Source organism: Lepidochelys kempii, chromosome 6 (genome assembly GCF_965140265.1).
Source record: "Lepidochelys kempii isolate rLepKem1 chromosome 6, rLepKem1.hap2, whole genome shotgun sequence".
NCBI classification, from domain to species: domain Eukaryota; kingdom Metazoa; phylum Chordata; order Testudines; family Cheloniidae; genus Lepidochelys; species Lepidochelys kempii.
In genome coordinates, this window is record NC_133261.1 from 86,299,074 (window position 1) to 86,326,491 (window position 27,418).

At 42.8% G+C, this 27,418-nt stretch overlaps 1 protein-coding gene across 5 annotated transcripts in view; it reads left to right on the plus strand.

Moving 5' to 3' along the window:
• NPAS3 (neuronal PAS domain protein 3) overlaps nucleotides 1-27,418 on the plus strand; it is an 844,272-nt gene that overhangs the window by 778,185 nt on the left and 38,669 nt on the right. For all 5 annotated transcript variants that reach the window (XM_073348989.1, XM_073348988.1, XM_073348990.1 and 2 more), the window contains one exon: nucleotides 15,575-15,768. In XM_073348989.1, coding sequence (XP_073205090.1) covers nucleotides 15,575-15,768 — 194 coding nt within the window. The remainder of the gene's footprint in view (nucleotides 1-15,574; nucleotides 15,769-27,418) is intronic.

Below are 27,418 nucleotides of genomic sequence, written 5' to 3' on the forward strand. Positions count from 1 at the left end.
CTAGCTCCATCCTCTTTGGAACCCCCCTTCAGGTAGTTGAAGGCTGCTATCAAATCCTCCCTTTACTCTTCTCTTCTTCAGACTAAATAAGCCCAGTTCCCTCAGCCTCTCCTCATAACTCATATGCCCCAGTCCCCTAATCATTTTTGTTGCCCTCCACTGGACTCTCTCCAATTTGTCCACATCCTTCTTGTAGTGGGGGGCCCCAAATTGGACACAATACTCCAGATGTGGCCTCACCAGTGCTGAATAGAGGGGAATAATCACTGCCCTCGATCTGCTGGCAGTGCTCCTACTAATGCAGCACAATATGCTATTAGCCTTCTTGGCAACAAGGGCACACTGCTGAGTCATCCCACTTTCATCCACTGTAATCCCGAAGTCATTTTCTGCAGAACTGCCGCTTAGCCAGTCAGTCCCCAGCCTGTAGCAGTGCCTGAGAGTCTTCCGTCCGAAGTGCAGGACTTTGCACTTGTCCTTGTTGAACCTCATCAGATTTCTTTTGGCCCAATCCTCCAATCTGTCTAGGTCACTCTGGACCCTATCCCTACCCTCCACCGTATCTACCTCTCCCCCAGCTTAATGTCATCTGCTGTCTTGCTGAGGGGGCAATCCATCCCGTCATCCAGATCATTAATGAAGATGTTGAACAAAACTGGCCCCAGGACCGACTTCTGGGGCACTCTGTTTGATACCAGCTGCCAACTAGACATCGAGCCATTGATCACTATCCATTGAGCCCGATGATCTCGCCAGCTTTCTATCCACCTTATAGTCCATTCATCCAATCCATACTTCTTTAACTTGCTAGCAAGAATACTGTGGGAGACCGTATCAATAGCTTTGCTAAAGTCAAGATATATTACGACCACCACTTTCCCCATATCCACAGAGCCAGATATCACATCATAGAAGGCAATCAGATTGGTCAGGCATGACTTGCCCTTGGTGAATCCATGTTGACTGTTCCTGATCTCCTTCCTCTCCTCCAAGTGCTTCAGAATGGATTCCTTGAGGACCTGGTCCATGATTTTTCCAGAGACTGAGGTGAGGCTGACCGGTCTGTAGTTCCCCGGATTCTCTTTCTTCCCTTTTTTAAAACGGGGCACTATATTTGCCTTTTTCCAATCGTCCGGGACCTCCCCCGATCGCCACGAGTTTTCAAAGATAATGGCCAATGACTCTGCAATCACATCAGCCAACTCCCTCAGCACCCTTGGATGCATTAGATCTGGCCCCATGGACTTGTGCATGGCCAGCTTTTCTAAATAGTCCTGAACCTGTTCTTTCACCACTGAGGACTGCTCACCTCCCACCATTACTGTGCTGCCCAGTTCAGCAGTGTGAGGCTGACCTTGTCTGTGATACATGTATGGATCTTTTTACTTCCTTTTGGTTTCTGAGCATTCAGAGTTACACCTGGATTACCTTTTTCAATCTTTTCTTCACAAACATGAGGGATAAATGCTTGGGTATTTTAATAAAAGTTGAGACTCTCATGTAATAACAAGACACCAAGGACTGGGGCTTTACATAAAACACCACATATTGCAAGATCCGAAATAAAATCATGAGTTATTAACAGTGCCTATTCCTCTCCACTTCCTGCTCCACTCTGTTACACTGAGAGGCACAGTGAGGATGAGGAACCAGCAGAGAGAGCAGTGAGAATGGGAAGTAAAGGAGCAGGAAGCCTTGGATGCCTGCTTGGAACTCTAGGAATAGCCTCTGAAATCCAGGAAGAGCAGCTGAAGGAGAAACGTTGCTCACTGCCTTCCTTAGAAGTAAACATTTCAGCCAGCATGAGTGAAAGAGTTACATCAGGGTGAAGATGTGGGTCTGTCATTCCAGATGAGTGACACTTGGCAGGTAGGAAACCTCCAAGGTTGTCATGAAGGTACAGATCCTGCTCCTGCTGAAGTCAAGGGCAAATCCCCCATTTATTTCAATAAGAGCAGGCCTGAAATAATCACATACTTGAAAGATGGGTTGTTGTCTTTTGACTCTTTGTTTTGCAAAGTACAAATCTCAGATAACCAGACTGTTGCTTGGTTAGCATTGCAAAAGGTGAAAGAGAGAGAGTTCTTCTAACATTCTCTTGTCCCTTTAATAAAACAGAGAGAAAAGCCTAGTTAACATTGGCAGATGTCATGAAACACCACCACTGTATCTCATGTATAATGTGATTAATTTGAAAGTTATGTTCTTCAAAAAAATGTATTTTTGGTGGCATATTAGTTAAAGAAATTAATCTCTCTGTGTTAAACTGCCAGCTTTTGAATTAATTGCATGAGCACAATAATCAATTAATAAATGTTAAGCAAACAAGGGAAAATCAGTGAATTAAAAATTACTAAATTGATTCCAAGTGCACATAATCCAAGGGACAGCCATAATTCTTCAGTTTAGACCTAAGAATAGGAATCTTCTCTCACCAGTTCCTGCTCCCCATTTGTCCACACCTGGCATTTAAAACAATGCAGTTTTATTATGATTTTTACAAATAAATTACTATCCATAATCTAACTTGTTACATTAAGTGGATTACAGAAACAAATCATACATAGTAGTCCATTTGTTGCTGTCAAGGAGAAGGTCAGAGCTTTTCAAAGATCATTCATCTCTACATGAAATAAAAGTCTGCTTTTCCAAAAGAAACCAGATGCCTCACCAGGTGGGCCACAACTGATTGGGATGCTCCACCAACTAAGTGAATCAGATGTCTTTATAATATGGCTGGGTGAAATGCTCATTGCAAAGAATTTTAACCACAAAATCTGCTTGATTTTGAGTTTCTGAAAATTCTATATAATTGGAGTAATTTTGACAAAATGCAGTGAAGAGTAAATTTCACTTTCTGGACATTTATGAAAACTCAGCCTCTTTCACTCAAATTTATATTTGAAATTCTGAAAAAGCTGCAAGAGGAGAATGTGATGGCACTGTATCCTTAGAAACCACAGTGCATATAAGCACATTTTCTCATAGCACACTGGTCTGGGATCCTGGCACTCCTGATTTGTTCCCACCATTATATAATTGTGTCTGATAACTACCATATAAAGCAGATATTTATAATTGCTCCCATTTTTCAGAGGGGGTAACTAAGACTCAGAGAGATTAAATGATTTATACAAGTTCACACAGCTAGTTGTGTTTTTTTCCAGAACCAGGATCTCAACCCATGTTTCATGAAGACCACACTGATGTCTCATACATTAGATTACAGTACCTCCTTAATAACAGCACCAGACAAATCCCTCTTTGTGTCTCAGTTTAAACATGAGGGTTTAATTATACTTATTTACTTACTCTGCCTGTGGCTGTGGACACGGGGTCTGACAGGGATCAGTTCTTGGCCCTACACTATTTAACATTTCTATCAATAACCTGGAAGAAAACATAAAATCATCACTGACAAAGTTTGCAGATGACACAATAATTGGGGTTGTGGTAAATAACAGTGAGGACAGGGCACTGATTCAGAGAGATCTGGATCACTTGGTAAACTGGGTGCAAGCAAAATATATGTGTTGTAATACAGCTAAATGTATACAGTTAGCAGCAAAGAATGTAGGCTGTACTTACAAGATGGGGGACTCTATCCTGGGAAGCGGAGACTCTGAAAAAGATTTGAGGGTCATGGTGGATAATCAGCTGAACGTGAGCTTCCAGTGAGAACCAGTGACCAAAGGAGTTAATGCAATCCTAGAATGCATAAACAGGAGCATCTCAAGTAGGAGTAGAGAGGTTATTTTACCTCTCTATTTGGCATTGGCGAGACTGCTGCTGGAATACTGTGTCCAGTTCTGGTGCCCACAATTCAAGAAAGGATATTGATAAATTGGAGATGGTTCAGAAAAAAGTCACAATAATTAAAGGATTAGAAAACATGTCTTATAGTGCTAGACTCAAGGAGCTCCATCTATTTAGCTCAACAAAAGATCAGGATAAGGGGTGACTTGATTACAGTCTAGAAATATCTGCATGGGGAACAAATATTTAATAATGTGCTCTTGAGAGAATGGTATAACATGATCCAGTGGCTGGAAGTTGAAGCTAGACAAATTCAGACTGGAAATAAGGCATAAATTTATAACAGTGAGAGTAATTAACCATTGGAACAATTTACCCATGGTCATAGTGGATTCTCCATCACTGATAGTTTAAATCAAGATTGGATGTTTTTGTACAAGATATACTCTTGTAATTGTTTTGGGAAAATTGTAAGGCCTGTGATATGCAGAAGGTCAGACTAGATGATCACAATGGTCCTATCTGGTTCTGGAATCTATGAATTTATTCTGTCCATTTTCAGATTTCAGCTGTGATAAATGTCCTTTTCCTCATTTGACAAATGGGGAAATGGAAACCCAGGGAAGTTGTAATTTGCCTACTAGGAACTGGTGTCTGGCAAATTAGGCATAAGCCTGGGAGTGACGAGATCTGGGTTTTAATCTGGGTTCTGATACTGTCTTGCTGTGTGACTCTTGGGAATTTTACTTCATCTCTGTGGGGATCAGTTTTCACATGCATAAAATGGATGCTGTGCACCTGAATAGTTGCCTGGCTTCTGAAGGCATAAAGTCTGCTAACAGCAGCAGCCTGGAGCCACGAAGTGGTCACTGCCACTTGAAGAGGGCCTATGGCCAGACGGGAGGCAAGTGCACGCATTCAGCTCATCTCATGGGGAGCCCTGGCAGGAATGTATAGCTACTGTCCCCAGGGAGGGCAGTTGTGCAGTCAACAGAACTTGTGCTATGCTGGGAAAAACAAGCAAGCATTAAAACAAAACAGTTGTTTGCTTCTGTGAGATCCTGAAGCCAGAGGCTGATTAAGATTTATTGGGCCTCTGGGCACAAAGAACCCTGCTACCTCCTCACCTCCACCACAGGGCCCCACCCCCTGCTCCTCCCCTCTCCCCTCCCCATGGCTGCCTCCTGGCCTGGCCGGAAGCCAGGCCGTGGTAAGAGTTGGCCACTGAGCCTTGGCTGCTGTGGGGAGCCCTGGACCCTCCACCTGTCCTGGATGGCGTTCCCTGGACAGCAGGGTCACGGGCTGGGGGCTGCTCTCGGGCACCCCGGCTCCTCGCCCAGGACAGGTGGAGGGTCCAGGGCTCCCCACAGCTGCCCGGACAGCATAGAAATAAAGATAAATGGAAATAAATGGTTCAATGCAGTAGTTTTGGGCCTGTAGTTTCAGGTGAGTGAGAATGGACAGCTGCAGCTGTCTGTACACATAATACAGCATTATGCCAGAGAACTCTGCCTAAGTGCCAAATATCGTAATAGCTGAGACATGAGGTTTTTTATTAAAACAGTGTTGTCTATTGGAGACTGGGTGTCAGGACTCTTGAATTCTCGAACTAGCAGTGATACTTGATTCACGTTGTGCTTGACTATAGGCAATTCACTTAACCCCTGTGTGTTTCACTGTATCCATGTGTAAAACGGGGGAAGGAAAGGGGCTGGGTGGGTAGCGGGAGGGAGAGGGGCTCAGGGGACCAAGATCTCTGTGGGAGGGAGGGGGAAGGAGAGAGGTTTGGGGTGTGGGGGCAGCTCTACACAGGAGGAATATGCTTAGTGCTTACGCTACCACAGCTCCTGCTTTTGTCTGGCCTGGCCAGTGGGCGGGGCCTCAAGGGGGAGGAGGCGAAGCAGGGTGGCGGGACCCTGGGGGGAGGGAGAGGAGGAGCAGGGGGTGGAGCCAGAGTTACAGGTTCCAGGGGCCCCTCAATTGGCCAGGACCCTAGGGCACGGGCTTCATGGGCCCATACGGTAATCTGCCTCTGCCTGCAGCAAACAGCATTAGCACAAGCAATAAAACCACAGTATGTATTGAGTTAGAACAGTGGTTTTCAAACTTTTCTGTATTGTGACCCCCATCTTAAAACAAAAAAATTTGAGACCCACTCTCCCAACTAGCCACAAAGCAAGGGTCTGCTGCCTGTGACTCATCCTGAACCTCCCCATGACCCTTTTGGGGGTTGCACCCCACACCCGATTGAAAAACAATGAGTTAGAACACACACATTATTTTAATTGAGGCAAATTTGGGGAATCTATTTCTTTCTTTACAGACAACAGCATGTTCTCCCCTTTTTCTATGTGTGGGGAAAATACATTAATATAAAATATTTTTGTTTTATCTAGTCCTTGCTTGCTGTGCAGAGAATCACCTACGGTAATGGTTTGGCTGCTAAGAACTACATCAGATAAAATGCTTTATTTCTCCCTCCCATGATAGGAATGCAGACAATACTTCTGAAGAATACTTATTATTGGTTATCTTTAGTGCAATACACTGCATTGCCAATGACACATCTGATCCTGGCCAACTTTTTTTTTAACCTTTTCACCATCTTTCAACTGCAGAAGGATGGAGCCAGCCATGTTTTTGAACCAGTCCAGTAAACCTTAGCATTGTAGCAGATAAAACAAGAGACCTTTTCTCAAGTTTAATTTCATATTAAAAGAACTGTCAGAATCTTGGTATGAGAAGCGGCTTGTGAGATTGTGTCCATGGGCTGAGTTGATGATTGCTTCATTAGAACTCTGCACACTTCAAGAACCAAATGCTTTCAAATTTCTTTAAATGGTATTAGGGGAAAAAATATCCTTGAGGCATTATTTTTAAAGGGGACTTCAAACATTCCCTGAGAGAAAAAAAATACAACACATTTGAACACCATGGGGTTTGCAGGGAAAAATCTTTGTCACCGAAGCTGTAAAACTGGAGCCATCTTTTGAGTTTCAGGGTTAACATAATGACAGGTTTCAGAGTAACAGCCGTGTTAGTCTGTATTCGCAAAAAGAAAAGGAGTACTTGTGGCACCTTAGAGACTAACCAATTTATTTGAGCATGAGCTTTCGTGAACTACAGCTCACTTCATCGGATGCATACCGTGGAAACTGCAGCAGACTTTATATACACACAGAGATCATAAAACAATACCTCCTCCCACCCCACTGTCCTGCTGGTAATAGCTTATCTAAAGTGATCATCAAGTTGGGCCATTTCCAGCACAAGTCCAGGTTTTCTCACCTCCACCCCCCCACACAAATTCACTCTCCTGCTGGTGATATAAGTGTTGGCCACAAATCAAGGTTGTTTTTGAGATGCACACTAAGAAAGAATCTGAGGAGCTCCAGATTCCCAGCTTAGACCAGCCATATTTAGATTCTGCAATAGATAATTTAGATAGGAGTTAGTTACATTAGCTAATTTTTAAACTTAACCATGTTTCATGTTTATTTGCGGAACTCCGCATACAAGTGAATTCTAAACCTTGCTAGAAACACAAGAAAATCCTCGGTTCTTAGTCTTCTGTATTGTGCAGGCCTTATTTCTACAGTAAGAGTATGTAGTAACCTTATTTTAGATATTGTAGAGTGCAGATTTAAAAGCAGCTCTGTAGCAAGTGGATGTGTAAGGGTAAATCTGCTCATCTTGAATCCTTCAGCAAATGGTCTGCTCTGGAGGTCATATCAAAGAGATTCTTCTTCCAGCTTAAACCTGTCTTTTCTAAATAGATCTCAACCTGAGCTCATTTAATACATTGATGTCTGGTTTTTCAGTCTTTATACTTGCTGTATTACATATCAAAAGGACTCTTGAGAAATTCCCTAGACTTGGTAATTCTAATTTCTTATGTATAACTACTCTATATTCACTCTGAGGACCGCTGTATTGTATGCTAAACCATGAATTGTAAAAATTGATCCCTTTGTATGTAGGTTTGTATTAAATTGAGATACTTTATATTTCTCCTGTTTGTTGCCACACTTGGGTTCCTGGTGTCAGTTTGTATTTGGCTGCTTGAGCATATTAAAGTTTTGCTAGGGCTTATGATGTTCTTGCCAAGAGCGCTCTTGCAGCAATCTGCACTAGAATAGTCTTTGTGCCAATTACTTCAAAAAATATTCTTTTTTAAAACCAATTTTTCATGGCTACTATTTCAGGTTGCAGTGTGGTGATTTCAATTTTAATTTTTTTCTTTTTCTTTTTAATGTTGATCTTCTTGAAGTGCTTATTTGCAGGCTTTGGAATATGAAAAAAGTACTGCACTGCTGACAGGCTGAGTTGTTATTAAGACATCTAAATAGGAAAAGGGTTCAAAGGTATTAAATATAAAACCTGGCATGTCGCATTACTAACAGCACACACATATTCAAAGAATACTTTTTAATAGTGGAACGTTTGGTCTTCTATTTATGGTTTTGATCGTGAAATTGAATAGTTTTATAATCACAGCTGTAGTAGGCATGATTACAAAATGTTGTGATGTATGATCCCTTGACAAAATATGTATATTAGGTTCCAATAGATAGTTTATGCTATATGGCTGATTTCTTTAATAGCAACTCTGCATCACTTTCTATTGAGACGAAACCAGGATGTTGTACAAGTCCAATTAATACAAAATCACACCAAAGGAAAGAGAACCCACATTGCTGAGACAATGAATTATAATGTATTTCACAATGAAAAGAATGAAGTCTGTTCTTCACAGGAGGGTGGAGAACCTGACTATGTCAGGACAACCAGGTCTCTTGATCCTGCAACTGTTATTCACAAAAATAGTGTCAGTGCAGGATTGGACCTCAGATCTAATTCTGAGATGCAAACAATAAGCATAATAAAAATATATGTGTATAACAGTATACTATGCAGATAAATGATGAAAGCTAATATATTATCCTATAATAAAACAATGCAGATGCTCTTATGAAATAGAATGAAAAGTCAACATTAAAATAGGCCACCTTCATATTAATCTATTACTATATAAAATTTTGATGTCCAGGTATATTATTATTAATTATTCTTAAATTACCTCTGCTCTGCTGTTCATTTCCCAGACCTTTATGACTTTTTCCCAATTAAAAACAGCCCATTTCTTTTACAATGGCAGCTTTAAGGATTGTTTCTTTATTACACTCCGGGCCAAATTCTTTACTCACATTGAGAAGGAATAGCTTACTCTTCTGGTATTCCCATTCATCCAAATATGACCACACAGAGGAAGGAACTTCTCAGTGTGAAAGAGGGGGACAGTGTCAGGCCCTTAATCATTTTATTCTTAGGATTTTCATCATTTTCCCCCATATATTTTATTATAATAAGCAACTGTGATGTGCCTGGTTAAATTAATAATCAAAGGTGTTAAAGGGTAATTCTTTTATCCATTTTTCCACATGTGCAGTGTTTTATTGGGGTAAAAGCCTGGATTTCTTTTCTCTGTAGGTTAATTGTTGATGTACATTCTTCTTTATCACAATAAATTCATCTGCATTTCCTTTAGGAAAGTCTACAGGTCAAATTCTGGCTAAGGCAGGCGAAGTGGCATAAAAGCAGTCTTGTAGGCCAGTTGTTCCTCTTCCTCCACTAGTAAAGTTCACCCTCTTGCGGTGGAACCGGTGTGGTTCCAGGGGAACTCATTGGGGGAATTCTTGTGTAGGGGCCAGGGACACGTCCAGAGTAACCACTGCTGTTCAGATGCATTAATATGTCCCCTGTGTAGATGGGAAGTGCTGTATAATATCTCCAAGGATGAAGTAGCGGCCACTGTGCCTTCAATTATCCCAAAGGGGTGTGTGAGTTACTGAAAGGAGAGGGAAGTAACTGTAGTTTCTCAAACCACTCTGTGATAAATGTTGACTTTTTAAACACAAAATACGCCCTGAGTCCAGATGTATTAACAATTTCATTTTAAACCCATTTTCTGTTTTCTGAGTGAGTTTGGCAGGTGTCTATGAAGGGATTGCAGCTACTAAAGAAGAATCTGAACTAAAAAATATGTATCTGTTATGTATACTACATGTCCTACTTGAAATCGGACTTGTGCTTCAATGGGCGCTGAAGGCCACAACTTTTATGGTTGATAGATAAGGCTCACTCGGTATTCAGTGTGAATAATAGTGAGCTTGCTGCACCCAGTTGCTAAGATATTTGTATAGGTTCATGGACTACCTGCCTCTCTTTTCCCATTATTTGTGTGTCCGTGTGTGTAAGAGAGAGAGAGAGAGAAGAAATATTTATATATATTGAGAAAAACATAAGACAACTGGCCACAGATAGCAGGAAAGGGTGGAATGATCTTTAGATTTCTGGTTCTGTGAGCTTTCTTTTCCCAGTCTCGAGACAAACAGTTATATAGTTACAAAGGCACTGTAGTCCTCTGTGTCCATTCACGTCAGGAAAGGGCTTTACTACTTATATACAATGTTTAGTAAATAGTTATGTGATTTTTTAAAAATAAGTGTTAATTTAAAAAAAAGAATAAAGAGAAGTTTGTTTAATTGTAATTTTGTAAAAATATTCTACAGTTTATTTCAGTGGCTCAAAATAAGTGTTCATAGTTTGAAAGAATTCTGTGTTGCTGGCCTACAAAGGATAGAGTATCACTATTTGAATGAGCAAAATATATCAGCACTTGTGGATACACTAAATAACTGTGTGTGTAAATTGGATAAACGCATGTGTTAGTTGACTGGTGAGACACCGAAGTAGCCGTTTGCATGTGCATTTAGCCATTTTATATACATAGCTACCTATCTTTGCACACAAATAAGGATGCACAATAGCTCTGTACATTTTTCATACGTGAGCCTCATGAGAAAATTTGGTTCTAAATGATCACAGGAACACCCAGAAGTTAACACCCCATTAAGATAAATAGTCTGAGTTGACACTTCTGTCAATGGGCTGGTTTAAATCTGATAGCAAACTAGGACAGTGATTTACATATGGACCAAAAGAGTTAGTTTGTAACTTTATTTTTAATGGAAGTTTAAGTTTTTGAAGAACATAGGAAAATCTGAAAGGTGAAATTCACAGATTTTTCATGCCCGCAGGTTTTTATTGCCCCGGGTAATACATGTCCTTACTCCTTACATCACATATACGAGAAAAATAATAGACATCATATTTAAAGATGTCTTTTGATAAAGAAAATCTTTCCATCTCTAGAGGTGAGATTTAACTCTAAAGTACGATGAGCGAGTTCCAGATGTATTTTTCAATTACTGGGCTTTCCTTTTCTTAAGTATTAACAGAGGGAAGGTTTTATCAAGGTCTTTGTGATGTGCTTGTTTATAATGAGTAGACATTAGTAGAGCACATCTAAGTGCTTATTGCTAACAGATGACTAAGAGGAGCATATGGCAGGGAAAAGAAATATATATTCGTCCAAGCATACTCTTCATCCACTGTGTTTACATGTAGTTACAACATTTGCACATCCATTTTTGTATCAGAGAAAAAAACAAAAGCGAAACAATGTTTTTTTAAATATTTGAGCGTCAGGTAGAGTTAATTTAGAATACTTTTTAACAAAAGAATTATATTTTTCAGTGCAGAAGATTTTAATAGGTTTTTTTTATTGCTTCATCTTGACGCCTTCACAACATTATACTTCTTATACTCATTATACATTAACAGTCCTACTGTTATGAAATGTTTTTTGGTTCACCCACCTGTTCCTTTAAGTAGAAGTTTAATAAGACTGGATGACACCATGAGCAATAATAGGGGTGGGATAAGTTTGTGCACTAACCTGTGTTTAAGGTCAGATGCAGATCAGGTCACAAGAGAGGCTCTGTTTGGCAGGCTTATAGTCCCCTCAGATCAGTATCACCAAACAGTTCGCAGCATCTTCTAAAAGTCTCTGATCAAAACAGATTCTGGAATAGAGACCTGATCCAATTACCACTGACATTAATGGGAGTCTTACCATGACCTTCAGTGCACCCCCATTAACTTGGGAGGTGCACCAACAGAGTTTTGGGGGAAGCTGCACAGTGGTTAATGTAAAGAAGTTTTGTTAGGCTAGGTTTACACTGCAATCAGAGATGTGATTTGCAGCATGGGTCAGCATACCTGCATGGCTAAAATAGCAGTAAAGATGCAGCAATATGGGCTGCACAAGCCTGTCTGGGGACATACAAAACAGTTTATATTTCCACTTAATGTCATTAAAGTCATAGTACTATATATAGGATGTTATTGTCTGCTGCTATCGGATTGATTGGATATGAGTCTTAGCCACATGGAGGTAATTTACCCCAAAAATTCTACCAGTTTTAATGCTAGTTTAGTTGAATTGGTGTTAAAAATGGTGACAGGCACAATATAGATAAGGTCCTGACAGCTAAAACTAGTATTACCGCCAATTAGATTTGTTACAGAATGGGTTTGACTAAAGTGGAGATAGAAGATGTTTCAGCATGAGAACTTTGTCTGAACTGGAGTTCCCACCTCTTTTAATACTGATTCAACAGAACATGTGTCAGAACTGACGGGAATTTGTTGCAGATTTCCCAGTGCAGCAGCCAAAATTCAATTTAGATCTGACCTCCCCCAAAATTTGAAGCTGTTTGGACCTGAGGACATGGTTCAGTCATGATAGAGTTAGGGACCAGCTGCATGGCTTGAATCCAGGTACAAACTTTCCCAAAGTTCAGCAGTGCTTGAGTATAGCGGAGTTAGCTTTGGGCAATCTCTAGTGATGGTGATACAAACGCAGAGCTGCAGTTTCACTGAAAGATCGAGGAGAAACTGGATACCAATTTAATAAGCACTTGTTCAAAACAAATCTTTTTGACATTTAGCAATGAATGACATGGAGTATTCCAAAAATAGGTGTGGGAGATAAAAAATGAATCTTAAGTAAGATGTATCTCAAAGTTCTCCCCAAGTGTTAATGCCAACTTCAAACATCTTAGCATAGGCATTCCTTTAAAAAAATGCATTTAGCCTAGTACATTGAGCATAGGATTATTTTTTTACATTATTTCTGGTTTCATTAAAAAGCAGCATTTTTCCAAGCATTTACGGATTTGTGTTTCTGCAGTAAGATGAAGTTGCATGATAAAGTGAGAGAGATAATGGTAAATAAGCATATGTGTAAGCCTAGCTAGAAGGGGGAAAGTATGCTATTTGTATCCCTCCTGTGAAGTAAATCCTGTTTCTTTTAGCTATTTCTTCATTACTTAATAAGGTCTTGCAAAAATGTGTATTTGAAATGGTATTTTTGCATCCTTGCCTCTAGGCATATATTCACCAAATAGTTTGCCCTCTGAAGGTGCATTAAGTATGAATTTAAGTAATAATTACCTCAGATGTGGATGGTCATAAATCTACAACTGAAATGGACAAAACCACAAGCTAATCATCCTCCCCATTCAGAACTACCTCACTGACTGTGGTCCCAAATGTAAAATATTGGATAAAAGAGAGATTTTTAAAGATTGTGAATCAAAAAAATAACTTCAAGCTTTAATGTGTTGTTCTGTTAGCTTAAATGAGATTTAATTTTGGGTGCACTACATGGTTTAAGAGATTGCCAATGGAACACAGAGCCTTTTACCTCTCACTCACCACTAAGAATAGCTCTTATATCCGTAGTGACCAAAAGCTGCAGACTGTTATCTAATCTTTGTGAAATGAGTTTCAGTTCCCAGTGGATATGTATCCACACCATCACAACTGGCACATGTTGGCATCTTTGTTGGCACTCTCAATAGAGATGCTGAGGGCTGAATGCATCATGGAGCCTGAATTCTCTGTCCTCGAGGCCTTCTTTCCAGGCTGATACTGAGATGCTGGCAGGATAAAAGGTGGGGACAGTTGGCACTGCCACTGCCCATGATGTCCCTGTTGTGCGAATATAGGCCTGCAGTCTCCAGAGCTGCCAGTCTGATACCTGTCACAGGTACTATTCATTTTAATTTTTTTTCAAAGAACATCATTTTATCTGTCCACAGTAAGGCTTCTGAGGCAGCTGAGTCAGAAATTATAGGTCAGTCCTTTCCCATAGTTTCATAATCATTCAGCTTCAGCAAGCAGCACTGAGTTGCAATCTCAAATGGAGCAGCTGGATCTCCTGGGTGTATTTTTGTTAGGGGCTTATTCCTTTACCCACTACTTCCCTGGTCCTTCTTGCATGAACAGAGAGCAACAATACCCGAAGTCCAAAGGTGCGAACAATTTGATGTTTATTGGGGTGAACTTCCACAAGCATGATTCCAGTTTCCTTCCTTAGTGTCCCTCTTCCCAGCTCTGACACCACAGAGCCTTACCTGTTCCCGTTCCCCCACTTAGCAAAACATGATTCCAGTTTCCCCACCCCCATTACCTGTTCCCATTCCTCCCCAGCAAAACATGATTCCAATTTCCCCAACCCCATTCCCTGTTCCCATTCCCCCCCACACTTCCTGATTGACTGCAGACTATATAGTAAAACTTGAGTTCTGCTTAGCTATACCTTAACCAATCATTTTCCTGAAATTTAACTAACCAATCCTAATGTATTGTAGCATGATTATGTAACCAATTATATCCCACCACCTTAATTAGTTTACACCCAGCAAAATTAATTATACAGCAGACAGAAACAATCACAGAACCAGACAGAGATTATACAGACAAACAATAGCAAAGTGGGAACTATAATGACAAAACAATACAGAAGTGAGGATTTCACATCCCAGCTATTGGTAAGTGAGTTCTTGCCAGACAGGATGCTATCAAACTAAGTTTCCTTTTACATTTTCTAGGCACTTCCCTTTCTCTGGAGGTGATAGGACAGGATTGTATTCCTAACAGCCCAATAGCACCTTATTTCAGTGTGACTAGTTTGGAATGTGAGGATGTGACCGTTCGCTTCCCAGCTTATGGCTGCTTCTGCTGCTTAGCCAAAGGCCTTAGCCTAAGAACAGGGCCTCAGACTGTCACAGTAAGAGAAGGAAATTACACCGGCAAGACAGTGATTTTGATTCTTTCTTTTATACCTCTATAACTAGCTAAGTGATAAGAATACACCTAAATTCTTAGTGTATAGGTCTTTACAGACAGGCCTGCATATCTATATCCTAACAATTTTGCTTAGTGTTCATCGTGTAAATAGGGGAACGAAAACCTCTGCCTCTCATTCAGCTCCAAAAGTTCTCAGCACATGCACAGTGCATTAAGCTAAATCAAGGCTTGACTAGTAACTCTGCAGCTGTAAAATGCTTGGTGTCTGCGCAGTTGAACCCATTGATCACTTGCAGGCTCATGCTTCTTGTATTGCCAACCACAAAGAAGTAATTCAAGGATGTAAGTAGTGTCTCTAAGATGTAGATGACTGGCAATTCAATTAATTGGGTCCTGGAAAAGTTTCAAAAATGCTGCTCCTTTTGTCTCACATTTTAATCTCCAAATGTTTTAAAATTAGTCTTCCCTATCTACCCCCATTACTTCAATTTTATATCTCTTACTTCATTCCCTTGATTTTCTAATTTGTCCTTTCTTTCTTTGAAAAAAAATCAATAACACAGAAGTTCTGAGTTTTAGATTTGATAAATTGAAACATTTGGCTATTATGTACTTTTCTTCTTTCTTGCCATGAGGACATTTAGAACATGTTGACAGCCAATATTAATAAGCTTAACACTGATCCTGGCAGTTACTAAATATAATTTTTGATGGAGTAAAGTGCTCTTTAGAATAACAATGTTGTCCTTTAAAAAAGATGATGTCACATTTGCATCATGAATTCACAGGGGTTTCTTTTATTCTTTTTATTTTGCAGGTGATCCATATAACAGGCCGGTTACGACTGAGAGTGTCACTGTCCCATGGGAGGACAGTCCCTAGCCAAATCATGGGGCTTGTAGTTGTGGCTCATGCTTTGCCACCTCCTACAATCAATGAAGTCAGAATCGACTGCCACATGTTTGTTACTCGCGTAAATATGGACCTCAATATCATTTACTGTGAAAATAGGTACAGCATTTCACCTTTCGTTTTTCTGTGTTGCATGTGTACTCTGTATTCCATGGCTTGGTAAACAGTGGAGATCAGACTCCTGGAGTGTCAGCCTGGTGCCATATGAGAGCACAAAATTCGCTGTTGTCATTATTAATTATTAAAATTGGAAGAGTATGAAGGAGATTTTTTAACATTAACATGACAAGTTGCATGATGTCTTTATGTTTGGAAATGAAAAAAAAGGAAACCTACTATTTGAAGTTTAATTCCCCTACATTCCTGAAATACTTTGCAGAAGATGCAGTCTCATTTGAAATTCTATCTCTGCTTATTGGAATGGAGGACTTGGTTGCTAGAAGGGGTCAGATGGAGCAGGTGACAGGTTGGGGGACAATGTCATTGGAAGCAGGAGATGGGGGGTGTCATAAATATAAAGGGAAGGGTAACCACCTTTCTGTATACAGTGCTATAAAATCCCTCCTGGCCAGAGGCAACATCCTGTTACCTGTAAAGGGTTAAGAAGCTCAGCTAACCTTGCTGGCACCTGACATGGTGGCAGAGCGGTGGGATCATTTTGAACCAGAGATCATTTTGAACCAAAAGCACAGACCTGAAGAGGTTTGTTTTTAAGCTGAGAGCAGCTTGAGGGTTTTCTGTCTATTTGCCTGGAGACAGAGGTGTTAGTTTTTTTACAAAGGGATTTTTCTTTTTTGAGCTGGAGTTTTCTCTACCTAAAGGCAGGGTAGTTAACCTCCTGCAGGGAAATTCACAAGTTTTTTTTTTCCCCCCTAACTCTCGGGTATAGCTAGAGTTAAGCACAAGAAAGCAGGAAAATGACTACCAGTGAAGCAGCTAATAAACTAGAGCTGGCCAGATTCGAAGCTGAAGAGAAACAAAAAGAGCATGATAGACAGATGGCCTTAAGGTGCTTGGAGATGAAGGCAGAAAAAGCCTGCATGGAGGCAGAGGAAGCTACCCACAAGAGAGCTGTGGAGGCAGAGGAAGCTGCCCACAAGAGAGCTGTGGAGACAGAGGAAGCTGCCCACAAGAGAGCTATGGAGGAGAAAGAGAAAGAGAGGAAGCATGCACTGGAGATGGAGAAGGCAAGGGCTCAGCAGAATATACCAACCAACCCTAGCAATCCTTCTCAGGTACCCCTTTCCATCCCAGAAAGTTCCCCACTTACAAGGCAGGCGATGATACCGAGGCCTTCTTAGAAAACTTCAAAAGGTCCTGCCTTGGGTACAGCATCTCTACAGACCACTCCATTGGTAGAGCTGAGGCCGCAGCTTAGTGGACCCTTATCAGAGGTGGCAGCTGAAATGCCTAAGGAACACATGAACAGTTATGAACTTTTTAAAACCCAGATGAGAGTCAGAATGGGGCTAACACCCGAGCATTCCCATCCGCGGTTCAGAGCCCTAAGGTGGAAACCAGGCGTGTCATTTACTTGACATGCCTACCACATTGTGAAACATTGGGATGCCTGGATATCAGGAGCAAGTGTTAAATCTCCAGAAGAGTTGCCCTTCCTAATGCAAATGGAGCAGTTCTTAGAGGGTGTTCCTGAGGAAATAGAAAGGTACATCCTAGATGGGAAGCCCAAAACTGTAATCGAGGCGGGGGAGATTGGAGCCAAATGGGTGGAGGTGGCCGAAAAGAAAAAAAAACAGTAGCAGTTGGAGCAAATATCAGAAGGGGCAATCTGAAACAAAACCCTATCACCGGGGGCAACCCAAGGCCCCACCTACATCCCAAGGAAAACCCCAGACACCTTATCGTCCCACCACACCATTCTCCAGCAACCCACCTCGCCCCAGTTACGAGTCAACTGGGCGATGTTTTAAATGTAATGAGCTGGGGCATGTGAAGGCCAACTGCCCCAAGAACCCCAACAGATTACAGTTCATTGCACTGGGGTCACACCAAAGGTCCTCAGGCCCAGATGCCTCCCAGATACCCTTAGAGTGAAGGGAAACTGTGAGTGTGGGCGGGAAGAAGGTTACAGCATGGAGGGACACTGGAGTGCAGGTGTCAGCTATCCATCAGTCCTTAGTGGACCCCAACTTAATCAACCCAGAGGCCCAAGTGACGATTCATCCCTTCAAGTTCAACTCTTTCGATTTGCCTACAGCCAAGTTGCCTGTCCAGTACAAGGGCTGGTCAGGAATGTGGACTTTTGCAGTCTGTGATGATTATCCCATTCCCATGCTGCTGGGGGAAGACTTGGCCAACCAGGTAAAGCTGGCCAAGAGGGTGGAAATGGTCACCTGCAGCCAGACTAAACAAGCTTCCACACGTATCCCTGTTCCTGAGCCTTCCACCAGGGCCCCGTCTGTGTTACTAGAGACCCAGATGGAGGTGGTGGAACCGGATTCCCTGCCAACGACTGCAACGGCCGTAGTGGATCCAGTCCCAAAGACCCAGCTAACGCCAGTCCCTGAAACGAAACTGGCGAAGCAACCAGCACCAGAACCATTGCCAGTACTGAGTCCAGCGCTTGCAACCTCGTCTACACCACCAAGACTGCACTGGCAGCAGCAGCAGATGACCCTACACAAGAGGCTCAGCCAGAGCTTGAAATACCCCATAGTGCACCAGCGGAGAGCAGTTCACCGTCAATGGAAACAGCCCTATCACCTGCAACACTTCCAGAGGGACCAAGCCCAGGTCCACAATCCAGTGAGGAACTGATATCTCCAGCATCAAGGGAACAATTCCAGGCTAAACAGGAAGCAGATGAAAGCCTCCAGAGAGCTTGGTCGGAGGCACGGAGCAACCCACCGCCTCTCAACTCTTCTAATCGATCCCAGTTTGTTGTAGACAGAGGACTTTTATACAAGAAAACTCTTTCTGGTGGGCACCAGGAAGACTGGCATCCTCAGAGACAGTTGGTAGTTCCAACTAAGTACCGGGAAAAGCTCTTGAGCTTAGCCCACGATCATCCTAGTGGCCATGCTGGGGTGAACAGGACCAAAGACCATTTGGGGAGGTCATTCCACTGGGAGGGAATGAGCAAAGATGTTTCTGTCTATGTCCGATCCTGTGAGGTATGCCAAAGAGTGGGAAAAACCCAAGACCAGGTCAAAGCCCCTCTCCAGCCACTCCCCATCATTGAGGTTCCATTTCAGTGAGTAGCTGTGGATATTCTGGGTCCTTTTCCGAAAAAGACACCCAGAGGAAAGCAGTACATACTGATTTTCATGGATTTTGCCACCCGATGGCCAGAAGCAGTAGCTCTAAGCAACACCAGGGCTAAAAGTGTGTGCCAGGCACTAACAGACATTTTTGCCAGGGTAGGTTGGCCAGATGCAGGAACTAATTTCCTGAGGAACTATGGAAAGCCTATGGGAAGCTCATGGGGTAAATCACTTGGTTGCCACCCCTTACCACCATCAAACAAATGGCCTGTTGGAGAAGTTGAATGGAACTTTGGGGGCCATGATACGTAAATTCGTAAATGAGCACTCCAGTGATTGGGACCTAGTGTTGCAGCAGTTGTTCTTTGCCTACAGAGCTGTACCACATCCCAGTTTAGGGTTTTCGCCATTTGAACTTGTATATGGCCGCGAGGTTAAGGGGCCATTACAGTTGGTGAAGCAGCAATGGAAGGGGTTTACACCTTCTCCAGGAACTAACATTCTGGACTTTGTAACCAACCTACAAACCACCCTCAGAACCTCTTTGGCCCTTGCTAAAGAAAACCTAAAAGATGCTCAAAAAGAGAAAAAAGCCTGGTATGATAAACATGCCAGAGAGCAGTCTTTCAAAGTAGGGGACCAGGTCATGGTCTTAAAGGTGCTCCAGGCCCATAAAATGGAAGCGTCATGGGAAGGGCCATTCACGGTCCAAGAGCACCTGGGAGCCGATAATTATCTCATAGCATTTCCAACCTCCAACCGAAAGCCTAAGGTGTTCCATATTAATTCTCTAAAACCCTTTTATTCCAGAGAATCAAAAGGTTTGTCAGTTTACAGCCCAGGGAGGAGATGACACTGAGTGGCCTGAAAGTGTCTACTACGAAGGGGAAAGTGCTGGTGGCGTGGAAGAGGTGAACCTCTCCATGACCCTTGGGCGTATGCAGCAACAGCAGATCAAGGAGCTGTGCACTAGCTACGCGCTGACGTTCTCAGCCACCCCAGGACTGACTGAACGGGCATACCACGCCATTGACACAGGTAATGCTCACCCAATTAGAGCCCAAGCTTACCGGGTGTCTCCTCAAGCAAAAACTGCTATCATACGGGAGCTCCAGGATATGCTACAGATAAGTGTAATCCGCTCCTTTGGCAGTGCATGGGCATCTCCAGTGGTTCTAATTCCCAAACCAGATGGGGAGATATGTTTTTGCATGGAATACAGTAAGCTAAATGCTGTAACTCGCCCAGACAACTATCCAATGCCACGCACAGATGAACTATTGGAGAAACTGGGTCGGGCCCAGTTCATTTCTACCTTGGACTTAACCAAGGGGTACTAGCAGGTACCGCTAGATGAATCCACCAAGGAAAGGTCAGCCTACATCACACATGTCGGGCTGTATGAATTTAATGTGCTCCCTTTCGGGCTGCGGAATGCACCCGCCACCTTCCAAAGACTTGTAGATGGTCTCCTAGCAGGATTGGGAGAATATGCAGTCGCCTACCCTGACGATGTGGCCATATTTTCATATTCCTGGGCAGAACACCTGGAACATCTACAAAAAGTCTTCGAGTGCATAAGGGAGGCAGGACTAACTGTTAAGGCTAAGAAGTATCAAATAGGCCTAAACAGAGTGAATTACCTTGGACACCAGGTGGGTCAAGGAACTATCAACACCCTACAGGCCAAAGTGGATGCTATCCAAAAGTGGCCTGTCCCAAAGTCAAAGAAACAGGTCCAATCCTTCTTAGGCTTGGCCGGATATTACAGGCAATTTGTACTGCAATACAGCCAGATCGCCGCCCCACTGACAGACCTAACCAAAAAGAAACAGCCAAATGCAGTTCAGTGGACTGAAGAGTGCCAGAAGGCCTTTAACCAGCTTAAAGCAACACTCATGTCTGACCCTGTGCTAAGGGCCCCAGACATTGACAAACCGTTCCTAGTAACCACAAATGCGTCCGAGCGTGGTGTGGGAGCAGTCTTAATGCAGGAAGGACCAAATCAAGAGTTCCATCCTGTCGTGTTTCTCAGCAAGAAGCTGTCTGAGAGGGAAAGCCAGTGGTCAATCAGTGAAAAGGAATGTTACGCCATTGTGTACGTGCTGGTAAAGCTACGCCCACACGTTTGGGGACGGCGTTTCCACCTGAAAACCGACCATGCTGCGCTATAGTAGCTTCATACCGCCAAGGGAAATAACAAACAACGTATTCGGTGGAGTTTAGCTCTCCAAGATTTTCATTTCGACATACAACACATTTCAGGAGCTTCTAACAAAGTGGCTGATGCATTCTCCCGTGAAAGTTTCCCAGAATCAACTGGTCCAAATCGTCCTTAAGATGTGGGAAATATTGATAGTCTTTTTACAGTTAGTAGTATATTTAGAGATGCATGTGTGTTATTAACTCTGTTTTGTCCTAGAGCTCCAGGAAGAAATCACAGCCAGTGTTTCACCCTATCTGTGATTTCGGGGCGTGTCGTAAATATAAAGGGAAGGGTAACCATCTTTCTGTATAGAGTGCTATAAAATCCCTCCTGGCCAGAGGCAACATGCTGTTACCTGTAAAAGGTTAAGAAGCTCAGCTCATCTGGCTGGCACCTGACCCAAAGGACCAATAAGGGGACAAGATACTTTCCAATCTTGGGGGGGGGAAGGCTTTTGTTTGTGCTCTTTGTTTACGTGGTTGTTCTCTCTTGGGACTGAGAGAGGCCAGACAGAAATCCATCTTCTCCAACCCATCCTAATCCAAGTCTCCAATATTGCAACCAGTATAGGTAAGCCAGGCAAGGCAGATCAATTTATCTTTGGTTTTATGTGAATTTTCCCCGTGTTAAGAGGGAGGTTTATTCCTGTTTTCTGTAACTTTAAGGTTTTGCGCAGAGGGGGATCCTCTGTGTTTTGAATCTGAATATCCTGTAAAGTATTTTCCATCCTGATTTTACAGAGATGATTTTTACCTTTCTTTTTTTTTAATAAAATCCTTCTTTTAAGAACCTGACCGATGTTTCCATTGTTCCAGGATCCAGGGGTTTGGGTCTTTGATGATTTTGTAACCAATTGGTTAGGATATTATTCTCAAGCCTCCCCAGGAAAAGGGGTGTGTAGGGCTTGGGGAGGATATTTTGGGGGAAGACGTCTCCAAGTGGTCTCTTTCCCTGTTCTTTGTTTACAACGCTTGGTGGTGGCAGCATACTGTTCAAGGACAAGGCAAAGTTTGTACCTTGGGGAAGTTTTTAACCTAAGCTGGTAAGAATAAGCTTAGGGGGTCTTTCATGCGGGTCTCCACATTTGTACCCTAGAGTTCAGAGTGGGGAAGGAACTCTGACAGGGGGATTGTACAGTGAGATTAGCTGGTGACTTGCAGAGCAAGTCATACTTGCATAGTAAGTCAGACTATAACAGGGTTTAAAATAGAACTGGATAAATTCATGAAGGTTAAGTCCATTAATGGCTATTAGCCAGGATGGACAAGGAATGGTGTCCCTAGCCTCTGTTTGTCAGAGGGTGGAGATGGATGGCAGGAGAGAGATCACTAGATCATTACCTGTTAGGTTCACTCCCTCTGGGGCACCTGGCATTGGCCACTGTCGGTAGACAGGATACTGGGCTGGATGGACCTTTGGTCTGACCCAATATGGCCATTCTTATGTTCTTATGTTGTTATGTTCAGAGGGAGAAAGGAGTTGAGTGGAAACAGGTATTGGGTGACAGGTTGAATGAAGGTTTGATGGGGTGGAGACAGGTACTTTAGAGAGGTGGAGGAAAGAGCACTGGTGTTCAAAGTGGATCAGGTGCAGTGGGCACCTGGAAATAGGGTCCAGAGTAAGGGAAGAATGGACAGAAGAGCTGAGGCGGGAGTTGGCTAAAAGGCAGGGCATAAGGAACTCAGAGGCTGGGGATGGAAGGAGCCTAAAGTATAGAAGAAAAGTTGGGAACAAGCAGAAGAGCTAGCCAAGGACCCATTGACAGGAGGAGCTACCATCAAGAGTTGAATTGCCAACATGATTAATGCAACCCTTTGAAGTGAGAACAGCAATGGCATAGCATAATTAGAAGGTTAAAATTCTCTAATATAGGCTCCAATTTAGGAATTATCTCTATTTTGGACAGCATTTAGGCACATAATTAAGTGCTCTTCTGAAAAGGGATAGACATAAGCATGTGCTTAAGTGCTTTGCTGAATCAGAGCCTTAGGCCTTTTAAAATAAATGTTCAGTTTCAGTTAAGAAATTATCTTATACTATCATGTTCTAAACTATATTTTAATAATAATAGTACTTTTGTAACTAGAAAGCATATTTCATCGAGCCTCTGAAAGCACTTTACAAGGATGGGAGATATTATCCTAATTTTTTAAACTGGGAACACTGAGCCACAGAAAGCAATTTGCTCAAGGTTACATAGAGAGTTAATGGCAAAACTAGGGTTAGAATGCTGGCTTCCTGCCTGCAAGTACACTGCACTAACTTCTAGATTATGTAGTGTAATCTAACAGTTAGCACAGATAGTTTAGGGGATTAGGAGTAGTATACAGATGGAACCTTTTGCCGCAGTCATTGGCTTGAATCTGACCTATCTTGATAGTGATGGAAAGTCATTACCATCTGACAGCTCTCCAGTGGCCTCTGTGAAATGAGTTGTTGGTATCAGTCCAGTTCCTAATTAATAGGTCTCTTCTTCACAAAATCACCCACCAGTTATTGGTACCTTTGTTGGCAGCTTCAACAAAGGAGCCAAGAATTGAATGGATGTGGAAAATGAACTACCCTTTCAGGTCAGGTCTGAGATGAATTGGTTGGGCAGTGTTTGGAAAATTTAATCGTCCTCTGCTGTCAATCTAACATTTTGTATGAGTACTAAATTGTTTTAAAAAAATTAAACATTTTTTTAAAACTCCCCAGTATCACTGTATCATCATACAGCAGTAAGACCTTAAGCTTCCTGTGTGAGGAACCTGTGAAAAACCTAAGATAGGTAACAGATAGTCCAGGCACTGAGCACTGATTGAGGATTGGTAACCACCTGGGAAAAGCTGATAGCTAAAGATGTAGTGGAGCCATTAAACTTAGCTGGTCATTATTCCACAGGAAGTGCCTTGTGCTGAGGATGTCATTGCTATTACAAGGTGAACAGGGAGAAAACTTTATCAAGTAACTTTTTTTCTATTTGCTGATGGTGTTTATTTCAAATGTTAGACATCGCATTTATGCAGTGTCACTGAAATTAGTGATGAGGCATCTGTGCTTTGTGCCTCTTCACGGGATAGCAGAGAACAAGGTCCACTAGGTTAGCAGAAGCATCACTGATGGAACTGTGGGGAAAATGTTGGTAGCTCACTTGGACAGCAGGAGTTCCACTGCTGGACAGATGGGATAGTGGTACCACAGCAAATGCCATATGGAAAGTGGATGTTGCCTGCAGGGGCAGCAGGAAGTGGAAACACCACTGCTAGACATTGGGAGGCCAGTAGCAGCAGCCTGTGTAGTTAGGAGGCAACCCGCGGAGGCATCAGGAAGCAGGAAGTCCTCTTCTGGGACTAAAGAAAGGCCCAGTTGACAGCATATGGGGCTATAGAAAACAGAAGCACGCATTCCTGAATACGTGGAATAGGCTACTGGTGCCCCACTGGGGCAGCAGCGAAACCACTGATGGTGTCATGGGGGAAGCAGGAGCAGCAGAGCTGCGGCTATAGAAAAAGGTGGCAGCATGCTTGGCATAGCAATAAGCACTATTTGAATAGCTTCATGGAGGTTAGTGACAGCTGGCTGGGGAGTGTGAAGTGGAAGTGCCATTACTTAAGCTTAATTGGATGTTCACAGTAGATCACTGGATCAGAAGAGGTGAGAAGCACTACTCCTGCTTTTACAGGGATTCTTTTGTGAGCCTGCTTCAAGAAACAGGAAGCAGGAGTGACTTTACTCAAGTCTTTGGCTGTGGCCTAGTCCTCTCTTCTTAATGAAAAGATTTGAAGGAAGATCCCTGATCCACAGCAGAACCAGGTGCATAGTTACTTTTCCCCGTTATGAAACAAGATCAGTTAACTAATATATTGGGCATTTTTAAAGAATTTACATTTTATTCTGTAGCTAGTTAGCAGGCTTTGCAACATGGTTTCATTTATTTTTAGGATTCTTTTTAAATCTTCAGAACTATCATCTTCCCACCTAAAAACTACGTAACCAAAAAATAGGGAGACATATTTTAAACTTTGGTGTCTAAGATGAGATACCTAAATCTACAGTTAGGCACCAAATAAGTGGGCATGATTTTCAGAGGTGCTGAGCATCCACTTCTCCTCTTCACTGAAATGTTCTTGTTCCTATTCTAAAAGTGTGTTGCCATACAGGTGACATTACCTCTGTCATAGTGTTTATGCCCCAAAAGAATATTTGGCGTACACACAAGACTAAGCCAAACTCATACTGTACATGAGTGTGTTTGGGTGGAGGTGTCTCACTTCTGGGTCCTGTAAAAGCCATACTCAAAAGGTCTTGCAAAAGTCATGTTATGGGGAATTAATTTGCAGGTTGTTTCCCTATTTAGATTTGCATTATTTATTGGTGAAATAAGAATATAAACCTACGAAAATTCAGAAGCTTTGGCCAAAATTTTCAAACTTGGATGACATGGAGGCAGATAGTGGTGGTCGGGGACTCTCTCCTCAGGGGGACTGAGTCATCTATCTGCCACCCCCACCTGGAAAACCGAGAAATCTGCTGCTTGCCAGGAGCTAGGATTCACGATGTGGTGGAGAGACTGCCGAGACTCATCAAGCCCTCAGATCGCTACCCCTTCCTGCTCCTCCACTGCCAAGAATGACCTTGAGCGGATCACTGCAGACTACGTGGCTCTGGGAAGAAGGATAAAGGAGTTTGAGGCGCAAGTGGTCTTCTCGTCCATCCTCCCCGTGGAAGGAAAAGGCCTTGGTAGAGACCGTTAAATCGAGGAAGTCAACAAATGGCTATGCAGGTGGTGTCGGAGAGAAGGCTTTGGATTCTTTGACCATGGGATGGTGTTCCAAGAAGGAGGAGTGCTAGGCAGAGACAGGCTCCCCCTAACGAAGAGAGGGAAGAGCATCTTCGCAAGCAGGCTGGCTAACCTAGTGAGGAGGGCTTTAAACTAGGTTCACCGGGGGAAGGAGACCAAAGCTCTGAGGTAAGTTGGGACTTGGGATACCGGGAGGAAGCACGAGCAGGAGAGCGCAAGAGGGGAGGGCTCCTGCCTCATACTAAGAAAGCAGGACAAACAGCAAGTTATCTCAAGTGCCTATACACAAATGGAAGAAGCCTGGGAAACAAGCAGGGAGAACTGGAAGTCCTGGCACAGTCAAGGAATTATGATGTGACTGGAATAACAGAGACTTGGTGGGATAACTCTCATGACTGCAGTACTGTCATGGATGGATATAAACTGTTCAGGAAGGACAGGCAGGGCAGAAAAGGTGGGGGTGTTGCATTGTATATAAGAGAGCAGTATGACTGCTCAGAGCTCTGGTATGAAACTACAGAAAAACGTGAGAGTCTCTGGATTAAGTTTAGAAGTGTAAGCAACAAGGGTGATGTCATGGTGGAAGTCTGCTATAGACCACCGGACCAGGGGGATAAGGTAGACGAGACTTTCTTCCAGCAACTAACGGAAGTTACTAGATGGCAGGCCCTGGTTCTCATGGGAGACTTCAATCACCCTGATATCTGCTGGGAGAGCAATACAGTGGTGCACAGACAATCCAGGAAGTTTTTGGAAAGTGTAGGGGACAATTTCCTGGTGCAAGTGCTGGAGGAACCAACTAGGGACAGAGCACTTCTTGACCTGCTGCTCACAAACCGGGAAGAATTAGTAGGGGAAGCAAAAGTGGATGGGAACCTAGGAGGCAGTGACCATGAGATGGTCAAGTTCAGGATCCTGACACAAGGAAGAAAGGAGAGAAGCAGAATACAGATCCTGGACTTCAGAGAAGCAGTCCCTCAGGGAACTGATGGGCAGGATCCCCTGGGAGAATACCATGGTGGGGAAAGGAATCCAGGAGAGCTGGCTGTATTTTAAAGAATCCTTATGGAGGTTACAGGGACAAACCATCCTGATATATAGAAAGAAAAGTAAATATGGCAGGCGACCAGCTTGGCTTAACAGTGAAATCCTTGCTGATCTTAAACACAAAAAAGAAGCTTACAAGAAGTGGAAGATTGGACAAATGACCAGGAAGGAGTATAAAAATATTGCTCAAGCATTCAGGAAGGCCAAATCACACTTGGAGTTTCAGCTAGCAAGAGATGTTAAGAGTAACAAGAAGGGTTTCTTCAAGTATGTTATCAACAGAAGAAAGTCAAGGAAAGTGTGGGCCCCTTACTGAATGAGAGAGGCAATCTAGTGACAAAGGATGTGGAAAAAGCTAATGTACTCAATGCTTCTTTTGCCTCTGTCTTCACGAACAAGGTCAGCTCCCAGACTACTGCACTGGCAGCACAGCACGGGGAAGAGGTGACCAGCCCACTGTGGAGAAAGAAGTGGTTCGGGACTATTTAG